This window comes from Crotalus tigris, unplaced genomic scaffold (assembly GCF_016545835.1).
Source record: "Crotalus tigris isolate CLP2741 ecotype Arizona unplaced genomic scaffold, ASM1654583v1 scf7180000019935.411523, whole genome shotgun sequence".
In the NCBI taxonomy this organism is placed as follows: domain Eukaryota; kingdom Metazoa; phylum Chordata; class Lepidosauria; order Squamata; family Viperidae; genus Crotalus; species Crotalus tigris.
Window position 1 is genome coordinate 36,297 of NW_024097779.1, and position 13,704 is coordinate 50,000.

The following is a 13,704-nucleotide window of genomic DNA, read 5'->3' on the forward strand; positions in this document are numbered from 1 at the left end:
GACAACTCCATCAACTTAACAATATATATATATATATATATATATATATATATATATATATATATATATATATATATATATATATATATATATATATATATATCTTTACACATTAGTACATAAGACTTCCAGAAGAAATGCCTGCCCACCTGCGGGGTGAATCTGGCATACTCATAAAAATTTTATGTAAATTATGAATAACACTATAACTTCCTGGTATTCTTCAGTACAGCAGAAGCAGACCATCTTTTACTGTTTAATCCTTCTAAAAATTATTCAGCATGGCAAGGTTGTTCCCATATCCATAGTTACAACTAAGATCACTATAGCAACAAGAATAGCAAGCCCAATAAAGGCCATAATTCAGATTTGCCAGACACAGCCTCAATACTGGAACTCCTAAATTTCCATAGGACTGGCCTCTTTACCCAAATATCCCTCTGGGTCATCTGCAAAGCTGAATTTAATATCAATGTTTCATTGCTGCTCTTAATAATGAAGGAAAAGGCACTAGAATAAAGACTAGTGGGATGAGGGTAGATTTTAACTTCACCCAGCAAACTTTGCAGGGCAGATAAAGAGAGATGGGAAGATGGTGAATTTAGACCAGTGTTTCTCAACTTTGGCAACTTTAAGATGGGCAGACTTCAATTCCCAGAATTCCCCAGTTAACATAGCTGACTGGGGAATTCAGGGAGTTGAAGTTTGCATATTTTAAAGTTGCTAAGGTTGAGAAACACCAGTTTAGAACTTGTCTCCACAGTGATCCCTATAGATTAGTGTGTACAGATCGAAGTTCTAACCAGTGCACTCCAGCAATCTATCCCAAACAAAGTGATGGCAAGATTTTGGTAGTATCAGGGTGCTATTCATCCAGCAAAATGTTGCCCATTCCTGCAAAGCATTAGTTCACACTTTGCCTTCAGAAATCACACACATTTCACTTACCAAGAGCTGTTGGGGGATTAACTGCATAATGAGTTTTTGGGGCCATTGCTCAGCCTTCCTACAACAGAGCAAGGAGAGGAGAGTCAGCTATGCATTTCTCATCTCACCTGTGCTTAAAATCATTGTTATTATCTTACACACATAAACGAGAACACAATTCTCCAAATGTTAGTGTACTCTATATATTATGTTAACATATCGTTCTTAACAGCAGTTGCATGCTTCACTTTTATTGGTTAGTTTATCAACAAATATTTATGGAAAATAGTTTTTTAAACCTTTCTAAGGACTGCATGGGACTGCCTTGGAAGAATATAAGCAGGGTCAGGAATAGTATTTTCACAATAGTAACACATAAAGCACATTTTAGTCTGTAGATTAATTTTAAAAAATCTTTGTTCCCTATAGAGAAAGATAGCTCAGAGAGCTTAGGAATGATGATTGTGAAAAGCGACTTATGTAAATGAGGAAATTGGAAGGAGTATCATGGAGAAGGACATGATTGACTGAAAGACTGATGGCACTAAATACTGCAACATTTTGTTACATCTCTAACTTGTTTCATCTACTTTAATCACTGCCTATTAAAACACTCAATACCATATACAATTAAAAATAATAATTGGCACACATTTGGAAGCAATTAAAAATCAAAATAAGAAATACAATAGCAGGTAGCATGTACAATATGTATTCAGCATATAGTTTTTAAGTCTTTAGTTTAATCGTAGCAACTTTAAGATGAGTGGACTTCAGTTCCCAAAATTCCCCCAGCACGGAACTTAAACCTGGTTTAAAATACTGGCCTAAAGATTCCTGGTAGGAGAGGCTTCCCCCCGTGCTTTAATCTGAGACATAATCGGCAGGGTCTTCAGGGGAGGAGGATCCACAGTTATAATCACCACAAAGATTAGTTGTTAAGACTTCTAGTTTTTTTTTTTAAAAAAAGGGGGAGAGGTAGGGGAACTTGCTCCAGTAATTCCCAACTTTTAAAAGTTAAGTTCCACTCCCTTTGTTACTTCTATTCAGACTCTGTATTCACAAAATACCTTATAAATTAGAAAGAGCCTGTGGCTGGAAGAAAACTACCATCATCCAAATAGACAAAATAGTGATGTATTAGAATTGGCTACTTCCTACTCATTGCACCGCTGATATATTTTTCTGTCTTCCTCCACCATAAATCCTCCAAAATCTACCGTAAATGCCGGCGTATAAGACGACTTCCGCGAGCGCTAAAATCAGCACCAAAGACGGGAGTCGTCTTATACGCCGAGTCGTCTTATATGCCGGAAATACTGGTAGTTTCCGGCGTATAAGATGACGTTCTAGGAATGCGGCCCGGCTATAAAGACGGGGGTCGTCTTATACGCCGGGTCGCCTAATACGCCAGCATATACGGTAGCTTATTTTTACAAGTACTAGGACACCAATTTTGATTCCACCTCCCTGCTCTCAAATCATCAACAACATATCTTTTTTCTGTTAAATGATCCAGAGGCACTCACAAGTTCTCTCCCTGATTGACATACACCTGGCAAGGCAGCGAACGTGTGAGCTTGGTATTGGAATCCACAGAAGTTGGCTTCGGCTTCTGGGAAAAAGAGGATGGGATACATGGTCAAAATGCATCAAGATAAGGAACTCCTATGAATCTTTCTTCTTTCTCTTCCACAATTCATCTCTCACCTCCTGCCATTCCAGCACCCCAGTCCATGCCATCACTTTATTTGGGATAGATTGTTGGGGTGCTCCGATTTGTGCCTGTGCCGGCTGAGTCACATTCATGCTGTTGGGGGGCACACCACTAGACTGGGTAGAGGAAGAAGAGATGCACAAAAGTCAGTTGGCAAACCAGTCACATTCAGATGAAAAAAGTAAGACTTGTGTGAATGTCTGCCTCCCACTGCCAAAACTATCAGGCTCATATGTACCATGGCTGAGGCACCAGACTGTGGGGAAGCTTGCACAGGTGGCTGAACCAGCAGGCCAGAGCCTGTAGTTACTGTGGAGACCAGACTAGACTGAGACGAGGCAGGGAGCTTTTGAGTCAGAGCTGGAACAGAGCCTGTTGGAAGGGTCTGCGTAGGAGCTTGACTGAAAGCTGGTTGCATGGTATTCAAGGAAGGGACTGTTCAGAAGAAAGAAAAAAACAACAACATGGATGTGTAACCCACCACAATCCTCACCACTCCTGGTATTTTTTTTTTGTCCTCTGTTCTAATATCCTCCCCACCTCCAAGCCTAAACTTTGAAGCATTGCTTTCAGACCCAATTCTGAGAGACACACAGGGACTCACAGCGGGTGCCTAGACCGGTCTTTTGGTTCTTGGCGGCTTCCACAGCAGACTGAGCAGCTGCCTGGGCTGCAGTGAGAGTAGTGGGTTGTGTAACCTAAACCAGAGAGAAGTAATCAGAGGATTTTGGAAAGGAAAGGTCCCAACCCAAGTGTTACTTGAGGGCAAAGGATGTACCTGATAAGGCTGAGAAACTTGGGGCAGAACCTGTGGTTGTGCCGGAGGAAGTGGGGGAGGAACTGGGGGAGGCTGGGATACAGGTTGTTTGGGCTGCATGCTGTTATTGGTTGCTCCTCCTCCTCCTACTGCATGTAGAGAAGAGAGGTTGACATTAAGTGTACACAATAAATAATATATAGGATTTGCAAGAGATATTATTCATCATCACAAGAACAACATTCCCTCCCACCAATTACATCTTGTTCATATACATATACAAATACAAACATGTGAAAGGGGTGAAAATTCACAAACCTTATTTCCGTCATGACCCCAACATTATGGAACATTCCATCACCTGTAGTTCAGGAAGGCTACCCTGCCAGGAAACCTACTGACTATTTAATCTTGAGCAGGGGTTTGGACTAGAAGACCTCCAAGGTCCCTTTCAACTCTATTATGCTGTTATTATTTGTGTTTCTTTATTTATTGCCCCCCCATCTTACCATAGGGTAACGCTGAGCGGCTTACAGTTACATCTAAGCTAAAACATAAAAATCAAACATTAAAACCAAAGAACATGGGGAGGGCAAAGGCGGAGTGGGGGGGAGGTGAGATTTGTTATTACCCAATCAACTACCTCCATTGCGCTGATCCCCCAACTGGGCCTCCAGGCTGACTGGCATAGCCACATCTTTAGTCCCTTACAAAAAGATAGGAGGGTTGGGGCTAACCTCACATGGGGGGGACAAGATGTTCTAGAGCAGACATGTCAAACTCACGATGTCACATGACAACGCACAACGTATCAGGACTGTTTTGCCATTGTCGGCAATGGGATGGGCGCGGCTTCCACGTGATGTGTCTGGCCCGTGGGCCGGCAGTTTGACACCCCTGTTCTACAGGGTAGGAGCAACAGCAGAGAAGGCCCTCCTCCTGGACCCCGCCAGCCAGAATAATTGGGCTAACGGGACTCGCAGCCATGCCTCCTCTATTATTTTATTCCATTAAACATTTGACATTTTGGAACTGTCTTCATCCCATTACATCAGCCTGCCTCACCCAGTCAGGCAGGGAAGGTATGTTGCAGCCAAATAATTCCAATTGGTGGGATCCAGGAGAAGAGGCTTCTCTGCAGTTGTCCTGGCCCTGTGGAATACTGCCCCTCTGAAGGTGAGAGGAGCTGCCTTATAAAGATGTAAAAAAGTGGCTCTGCACCTTTGCTTGGGGCGCACAGATAAGAGGCTGTTTGGTGCTATAAAAGCCCCCCTCCTTTTAATAAATTCTTAACATCCCTTGCCTCTTTGAAATTGTATATATATTTTTATGCTTTTAATATTTTATTGTACACTGCCAGAATTCCTCTGTGAGGAAAATAAGTGATTTTTAAATATGACAAACAAATAACCATAGAAACAAATAATGTAAGTTACAGTCTACCTTTTTAAAAAATAATTTGATCATAGATCATTGTTTTTACCAGGTTTGCTGATAACACTGGAACTTGGGAACTATTTTCATACTTTGGCTCTCATTGTTGTGATAAAATCACTCACTCAAATGAGTTTGCTATATCAGTATTTGTACAAATAAAGTAAAATAAATAAGCAAGTCCTAGCTGTACTTGCAGTATGTCCTCCAACCTCCACCAAAAATGCTATGGCTCACTCTTGGCAGTCACAAGTTACCCATTCCAATGCAATAATTATAGCCAACTGAAACATACTAGCATACTAAACTTAAAAATAATTTAAAATGAAGAGCAGGATATAGGATGCACCCAATTAGCTGAAACTGAGACCGACCTTGGTCAGTATTACTTGTAAAGCTCTTACAATTTAATAAATTATTTCTAAAAAGCTGTATTCCAATTTTTTATATTGGAAAAATAGGTGTGTGAATGAACTAAATGAAAGCATTAGAGGTGAATAAATACTATAGTTCCTACTTCTCCTCGTTGGAGGGCTATGTATACTTTTACTATGATATCTGGATTTGATGGCTTGTGTAAGTTCAAATATATTTGCATAGCCTGATCAGTCTCCTATTTAAATCTGCTTCTGCTTAGCCTAGTAAAGACAAATCAGAAATAAAAATTCACTGAAACCCATTTTCTAAAAATAGCTATTCCTCTATTTTCTAGGATTTCTTGCTTGGCATTTTGCATAGTGAAACAGGGTGCCATAAAAGCTGATAATCTGGACTTCTGAGAAAAGAAAACAAGAGATTCCTGGGACACTAAAATCTAAAATGTATGTCAGGATTTTTTTCTCCTTAAGTTACTTCATGATTGCAAAAACCTCTCCCTCCTGCCCCCCCCCAAAAAAACCTCCCTAAACAATCCCTGTTCTTGACTTTGAAGACACGATCCCTTTGGAAAATGAATTTGGATTACCAGGATGACAGATCATAAAAGTGAAATGCTTGCTGTGGAAAAAAGCAGCATGGATGATGACAAAAAGCACTCCCCATATCTTTTCCCCCACCAGCTTCAAGGACAAGAAAGAAGATCAAGAAAGTACAATTAAATCAATTGGAATTATATTAGTGTGATTTGTAAGTCCCATTATATTTTAATAAACCTGATCTAAATACAAGTCCTAATCTAATCAGATGTCCCAAAGCTTCTTGGATGAGAAGTGAAACACCTTCAAGGAAAAACAAAGTCCAGTTGCCTTTTGGGGGAAAAAAACAACAACTTTGGGATAACCAGGGCCTGGATGACTGAGAATCTCCATAGAAGAGAATCTCCAGTCAGATCATTACAACAGGAACCTAATGAGCTTAATAATCAAATATTTTGTAATTAATTTCAAGTTATGGTACAAAAAGAGTCAGGCAAGTCCAAGGACCAATATAAAATGTCACCGCCATCTGTCCTCTCTTCCTTGCCCTTTGTGGTATACTGCAGGGCTTTTCAATCTTTTCCCCGATTGTACCACTTTTACAATATGGCAACATTTGAGTACCACCAGTCACCTAGCGAGGTGTCAAAAACTTGATGACCAAAAAAAAAAAATGGAAAAAAGTGATAAAGTACAAGTAGTCCTTGACTTACAATAGTTTGCTTAGTGACTGTTCAAAGTTACAACGGTACTGAAAAAAGTGACTTATGACCATTTTTCACACTTACGACCGTTGCAGCATCCCCAGGGTCATGTGATTTACATTTCGATGCTTGGCAACTGATTCATATTTATGATGGTCACATTGTTCCAGGGACATGTGATCACCTTTTGCAACCTTCTGACAAGCAACGTTAATGGGGGAAACCAGATTCACTTAACAACCATGTTACTAATTTAATCTCTCTCTCCCTTTCTTTCTCTCTCTCCCTCTTTCTCTCTCCATTTCTCTCTCCCTCTCTCCCTTTCTCTCTCCCTTTCTCCCTCCCTCTCCCTCTTTCTCTCCCTATCTCTCTCCCTTTCTTTCTCTTGCTTTCTCTCCCTCTCTCCCTTTCTCTTTCTTTCTCTCTCCCTTTCTTTCTCTCTCCGTCTTCTTTTCTTTCTCTCTCCCTTTCTCCCTCTCCTCTTTCCCTCCCTTTCTCTTTCTCTCTCCTGTCACTCTTTCTCTCTCTCCCTCTCTCTATTTCTTCCTCTCAAAGATCCTTAAAATCCTTAAAAGTTATACTTGGGTGGAAGACTTTTTCTTTTACAGATGGGGTGGGTTGGCAGACAAGTATTCAAAAAAAAAAGGGGGGGGGAGTGCGAATAGACATCCAGTAGCTAGCTTGAAATTTGAACAACTTCTTTCTCTTACCACCAGCTTTTAGGAGGAGCAAAAGAAATCCAGCACTGCAACCAGGCGCCCTGGACTGGCCATTCCAGGGCTTCCTGCACCAGCTGACTTAGTTATCTGCAACCTCCTGTTGTCGCTTGAGGGGGGGAAGGGACATGGGCAGGAGAGATTCCTTCTTTCTCATCCTAGGAGGGAAGTTATGTCGGACCGTTGATTCTGTGTCGAGCCCTGTGGGCCCGACATTAGCGGGCAGGCGGGAACCCACCTGCCAAGCCGCCGCCTCCCCATCACCCTCCATGCCAGCTGGCTCCATCACCAGACCTCTCAGCTATCAAGCGCACATTCGGGGGGGGGGGTCGCCAGCTGACGGGTTCAGAAGATCGGTGCTGCGGCGGCCTCCCAGCCACCCGCTTCTTCAGCTGGAGCAATTGCCAGGGCTTGCATGGTTGCTGGCGGGAAGTGCGGGGAGCACGTCAGCGGCCATTGGGGACGCCAGCGTTTCTGTGCCACGGAGGCTTGAAGCGTGGGATGCGGACCAGTGCGGTGCTGTGGAAGTCGGCAGGACAGGGGGGGAGGGATTACCTGCATCCTGCCGGCCAAACTCTGGAAGCCTGCCTGAATGAAGAATTTTAGGGAGAGTTGAAAGCGAGACAGGCTTAGGGCTGTATTAAAACGATAGATGGCTCCGTAAGGAGAGTGGAAGGGAGGTGAATTCAGGGTGGAGCAGAAAACACGGGGAGAAGGTGTTAGGAAATAAGCGCCAAGGTACATGGTGCCTTGCAAGGGATTCGCGAGTGTTCTGCAATTGTTTTTCCTCTCTCCTCTGCGCGAGAAAAACTTTTGCGGCATAAATCTGAAACCAGGTGTTCCTGTGAGGTGGGACAGGAGGTCCTTGGGAGAGGCGAGGACAAGCTTGGCGTTTCCTCTCTCCCAATCCCCCTCCTCTTCTTCACCCCCTTCCCCGGCCTGCCTACGATCTGAGCTTGTGGCTCCATGGCTTTTCTTTGCTAGCCTAGCCCAGCGGGCTTGACATGAATGGGCTGGGGGAGGGGTCGAGGATGACGTGCGGGGCGGCAAAGGAGACCAGCGGCCGGCACTGTTCTACCTGGCAGCATGGGTGTCGGCTCCGTGGGTGTCTCGACCAACAGCTGAGCGGCTCCGACTTCTGGCCGCTGAACAGCTGAGTCCTCCAGGAGGCAACGTGAGGGCCCTGAGGGGTATTGCAAGCTCACGGGGGGGGGGGAGGAAAAGAAGATGGAAGAGAGTGAGGCCGCAACAGAGAGAGAGAGAAGGGGGAAAAGAAAGAGGGGCAGTTGTGATGTTTGTGCTCAGGGCCGCGACGCGAGTGATCTCAAACCCCTTCCTGCGGTCTCAAACCCCTTCCTACTGAGGGAATAGATGGCTTTGTCTCCTATCAGACTAGCAATTGTTGTGAAGTAAGAAGAGGGAGGAGAAGGGCGATATAAATCCCGCTGACCTGCGTGCACGAGAAGAAGTCAATCTGGTTGCTGCACAATGAGTCCCTGGGGAAAGCGGGGCCTTGCTCTGCGCCTGCGCTCTTCACACACCTCCTTCAAGGCACATTCGGTAGAGTTCGTGCAGGCTGCCGCCAAGCAACATATTTTCCACAAACAAGTGAGGTGGGAAGGAGCAAAGCGGGGAGGGGAGGAAGGTGATGCCGTGGGGGGGGGGGGGAAAGGCGACACTGCATACCACCAGCCAGGTGGTCGTGTACCACCAGTGGTAGTGTACCACCAGTTGAAAAGCCCTGGTATACTGAACACCTTATATTCCTCTTTTCATTCTTCTCTAGGTTAAACTTGTAACACTCCAGTATGATCTATTCTAGCCCCATCCACATTTCCAAGATGCTTACCTGGAAGCATCATACCACGGATAAGGATCATGTGCCGGGGGTCCTGGCTGTAGTCTTTCAACTGAGCCTCCAGCATGTTCCCTGTCACAGATTTCTCAAAGAGAATACGCAGAGCTGGTAGTTTCCGTGGGGAGATAATAGAAAAGTGAATTCCCCGCTGGAAAAGAAAAACAGAGTAGATAAAGAGAGAGAAGATCCAGACATCTCTTCCCTATTTAGTTTTGAAGTGGAGATAGAAGAGAGATTTCTCCGGACTCTCGCTCCTAATGTATGGGTATTACTTCTAGTTACCAGTAGTCTTCTAGCATATTGCAAAGTGACTCACAACTGGAGACAATTTATAAAGACATGTTGTACCATATTTGTTAAAGCTAAACTAGTCGTGATCTGCTTAATTCCCAGATTGTAGACCACCATCTTGAAAGCATCATTGGTAGAAAGATAAGCTACATGTACAGTACAAAAATTTGCCACTTCCCCAACCTGGAAAGTGTCCAGATTTGTGAAATAAATTCCAAAATTCCCCAATGCTATATGACTGGCAAACTCAAGTAGCAAGAATCACATAAATTTTGGATAGCTATCTAGTCAGGATAAAAACATTATCTTGAAAGAAGTAAGTTTCCATAGCTGTAGCAAACCAGTTAAGGGGAAATGTTTCTTTTCAATAGCCCCAATTCTGTATTGTGCTGTTTCTCCCACTTGCTGAACTCCTTCTCCTCCTGTGCCTAATCTTCACAGTCTCTCACATCCAACCACCAAGCCCATGGCTGACAACTATGGAATTTGAAACCCACAACTTGGTGGGTGCCCAGTTTAGGCAAACTGAAGAAAAACATCTAGCAGTTTACTCCTTCCAATTTTCTTCATTCAGTCTTCCTCAGTTTTAGCTATTTCACAAAATTTTACAAGGTTATTTCAAATGTTTTCTCACTTGGTGTTTGCCATTCTTAAATGCAAAGTAAATTTCAAGCATCTTTCTAACAATGTTGGAGGCTGTATTAGTTATAGAAGATTTTATTGTCATCTGATGTGATAATATTTAATGGGTCTGTAGAAAAGAACTAGACTTGGCTTTAACAACTAAGTATAAATATGGTCAATACCATAAAATATTTCTTGTTTAAGGAAATGTTCACAATGGAAAATGCAAGTGATCCAATTCATAAATGAAAAGTTTTCATAACAAAAGAAGAAATAAAATAAAATCTAGAAGCTATACATATTGAGTTGATTTGTATCATTACTAAAAGTATGCTCTCAATTTAGGATATATTATTTTAGCAACAATTTATTTATTTTTCTCTCTGGGAATACTAGATTTCTTATTAAGAGATAAAAGGAGACTACTGAGGCCACCAGAAGTAGATAATCTCTATAAGAGATCAGTTCAGACATTGGCTAAAAGAATATTTGTCATTTTCTCATACCCTGATGCTTGAAAGAGAAAAGGGGGTATCAGAGAATTGATATTCCTCGTTACATTAGGCTTTGGCCACTGTTTGCCACCAACTATTGCATTCCATCATAATGCTCCTTCAACATACAAAAGCACTTCTGAGATCTCCATTTTCCTCCAGGCCATAATGTGTAGATATTTGAGAAGACTCAGATAGAGGAATGGTCGGCAGCCTTAATACGAGGGCAATTTGGAAATAAACCATCATTTGGTTATCAATGACAGACACTTGCAGATACAGAACTTTTATTATACACATTAGAAAATTACAATATTACATTACTTTTCGACATAATCACCATTCAAATTGAGGCACTTGTCATAACATCTTACAAGGTTTGAAATTCCTTAGCAGTAGTCGCTCAGCACCAAATCTGGACTATGGGAGGTATGTGATCAAAAACATCCCAACGGAACTGCTTCAAAATTTCTTGAGTATATCTAGCATTATCGTGAACCAACATCACACCAGAAGTGGTGCCATAGAACATCCCACCAAATGTGAAAATGGCAAAGGAGTACTGCTAGTAAAGTTCATGGAGCATGGTTCAACCATTAATTCAGAAATCTACTATGAAACGTTGCAAAAACTCAGACGAGCCATTCATAACAAGCATCGGGGCATGCTGACTTCCAGTGTGGTGTTGGTTCACGATAATGCTCGCCCACACATCGCTAGACGCACCCAAGAAGTTTTGAAGCAGTTCTGTTGGGATGTTTCTGATTACCCCCCCCCCCATATCCCAGATTTGGCGCTGAGCGACTACTAAGGAATTTCAAATCTTGTAAGACATTATGACAAGTGCCTCAATTTGAATGATGATTATGTCAAAAAGTAATATAATGCTATAGTTTTCTAATGTGTATAATGAAAGTTCTATATCTGCGAGTGTCTGTCATTGATAACCAAATAGAGGTTTATTTCCGAATTGCCCTCATATATCTTACCCAAATGAAATGAGAAATGGCTACAGAACATTTTCTACCCACCTCACCAATCTTTTGAACCAGATTTTCTGTTGTATAGCCTGAATATGTGGTACTTTCCACAGCTGGAAGCAGGTAAGGAGGTGAGTTGCAGATAAGGATGCAGACTTTATGTGTGGGGCCTCTGTTTGGAGAGAGCACAAAAAAAGACACAATGAATGAAAACTGGGGAATTACACATTCAGCACACAGTGCATTATTGTAAGTAGTCTTTCACATACTAACACAATTGGGACTGGAATTTTCTTTGCCAATCAAGGCAGTTGTTAAATGAGTTATGCCTGATATTGGCTTGGTTGTTAAACAAATCACTGCAATTATCAAGTGAATTGTGCAATCGTTAAATAAATCCAGCTTCCCCTGTTAATTTTGCTTATCAGAAACCAGTTGAGAAGATTACAAATGGGGATCACATGACCAGGAAGTTACAACTGTCATAATTACATGCTGGTTGCCAATTTTGATCATACGATAAGGAGGAATCATAACAGTCATATGTGTGAGGACCAGTTAAAAGTCACTTTTTTCAGTGTCATTGTAACACTGGCTGCTAAACAAATAGCTATTAAGTCTAGGACTACCTGCACAAAGTAAGCTTTTGAAACATGGACAACATTGTTACAAATTTGCCCCGTTTTGATGTTTGTGGATGGGAGTATCTTGCCTGAAGAAATACCCCACATAAGTGAGGGATTTAACAAACCAAGCATACTATTTCTTTAGTGTGAGTGTGAATGAAATGGAATTTATTTGCATACTGGGTGGTTTTCATGTTTTAAACTCCACACTATTTGGATTTTTCTACTTCACAGGTTACAGCAGTTTTACCAGGGGGCATTTAAAAACATAAAGTGATGTGGAAAATGTAATATTTCTTTCCACATGTAACAACAACAACAACAGAGTTGAAGGGACCTTACAGGTTTTCTAGTCCAACCCCCTGCTCAGGCAAGAAGCCCTATGCCATTTCAGACAAACGGTTGTCCAGTCTCTTCTTAAAAACTTCCAGTATGGGAGTATTCACTATTTCTGGAGGCAGGTTGTTCCATTGATTAATTGTTCTGTCAGGAAATTTCTTCTTAATTCTAGGTTGCTTCTCTCTCTTTTTTTTATTAAATTTTTATTAATAATACAAAATTAAAAACACATTGGACATAGATGTGACATCACTGGTTCCATACATCTTCCAACATTTTACAATAGTATTAGTACTCATATAGACATATAGTTCTTGAACTTTGCTCACTATTTATAATATACTATTAACATTTTCCCCCTTATTTCTATATATCTATTTATCTTTTAAATATACATTTGTCTATAATCTATATTTTATTCTAGCACTATATATTTATCTTGGCTACCCTCTTATTGTCTATCCAATCATAAAATTGTTTCCAGATTTTATAGTACTTGGTTTCACTTTTGTCCTTGAGTTCCCATGTAAGTCTATCCATTTCAGCACAATTGGAAAAAAAATAAATTCTAGGTTGCTTCCCTCTTTCATTTCCATCCATTGCTTCTTGTCCTGCCTTCAGGTGCTTCGGAGAATAGCTTGATTCCCTCTTCTTTGTGGACCACTGCTATCATGTCCCCCCTCATCCTTCTCTTCATTAAACTAGACATACCCAATTCCAGCAGCCTTTCCTTATATGTTTTAGCCTTCAATCCTCTAATCATCTTTGTTGCTCTTCTCTGTACTCTTTCTAGAGTCTCAATATCTTTTTTACATCGTGGTGACCAAAACTGGATGCAGTATTCCAAGTGTGGCCTTACCAAGACATTGTAAAGTGGTATTAACACTTCACGTGATCTTGATTCTATCCCTAACACTGTGTTGGCTTTTTTGGCAGCTGCTGGCACACTGCTGGCTCATATTTAAGTGATTGTTCACTAGGACTCCAAGTTCCCTCTCCAAGTTCCTTCTCACCTGTTGAGCAAGATACCTCATATACTATATCTGTGCATTTGGTTTTTCTTGCCTAAATGTAAAACCTTACCTATTTCACCATTGAATTTCATTTTATTCATTTTGTTGTCTCTGATCAAACTGGTAGTTGAATAATTTTAATTTTAAAATTATTTAATTTTAACTTTTTAATTTTTAATTTAATTTTTCCTTTAAATGATTATATACTGGATCACAGATTTCCTACATCACAATTGTTTCAAGAACTCTGTCAATCTACTTTCACTTCCTCACTGCTGTAAAATTGTAAACAGATCAAATATTACACATA

General features: G+C 41.3%; 1 protein-coding gene across 5 annotated transcripts in view; it reads right to left on the bottom strand.

Moving 5' to 3' along the window:
* MED25 (mediator complex subunit 25) overlaps positions 1–13,704 on the bottom strand; it is a 28,148-nt gene that overhangs the window by 6,266 nt on the left and 8,178 nt on the right. For all 5 annotated transcript variants that reach the window (XM_039364939.1, XM_039364937.1, XM_039364938.1 and 2 more), the window contains exons 6-13: positions 11,468–11,588; positions 9,019–9,175; positions 3,423–3,550; positions 3,249–3,342; positions 2,883–3,079; positions 2,638–2,760; positions 2,457–2,542; positions 949–1,006 (exon numbers count right to left, since the gene is read on the bottom strand). In XM_039364939.1, coding sequence (XP_039220873.1) covers positions 949–1,006; positions 2,457–2,542; positions 2,638–2,760; positions 2,883–3,079; positions 3,249–3,342; positions 3,423–3,550; positions 9,019–9,175; positions 11,468–11,588 — 964 coding nt within the window. The remainder of the gene's footprint in view (positions 1–948; positions 1,007–2,456; positions 2,543–2,637; positions 2,761–2,882; positions 3,080–3,248; positions 3,343–3,422; positions 3,551–9,018; positions 9,176–11,467; positions 11,589–13,704) is intronic.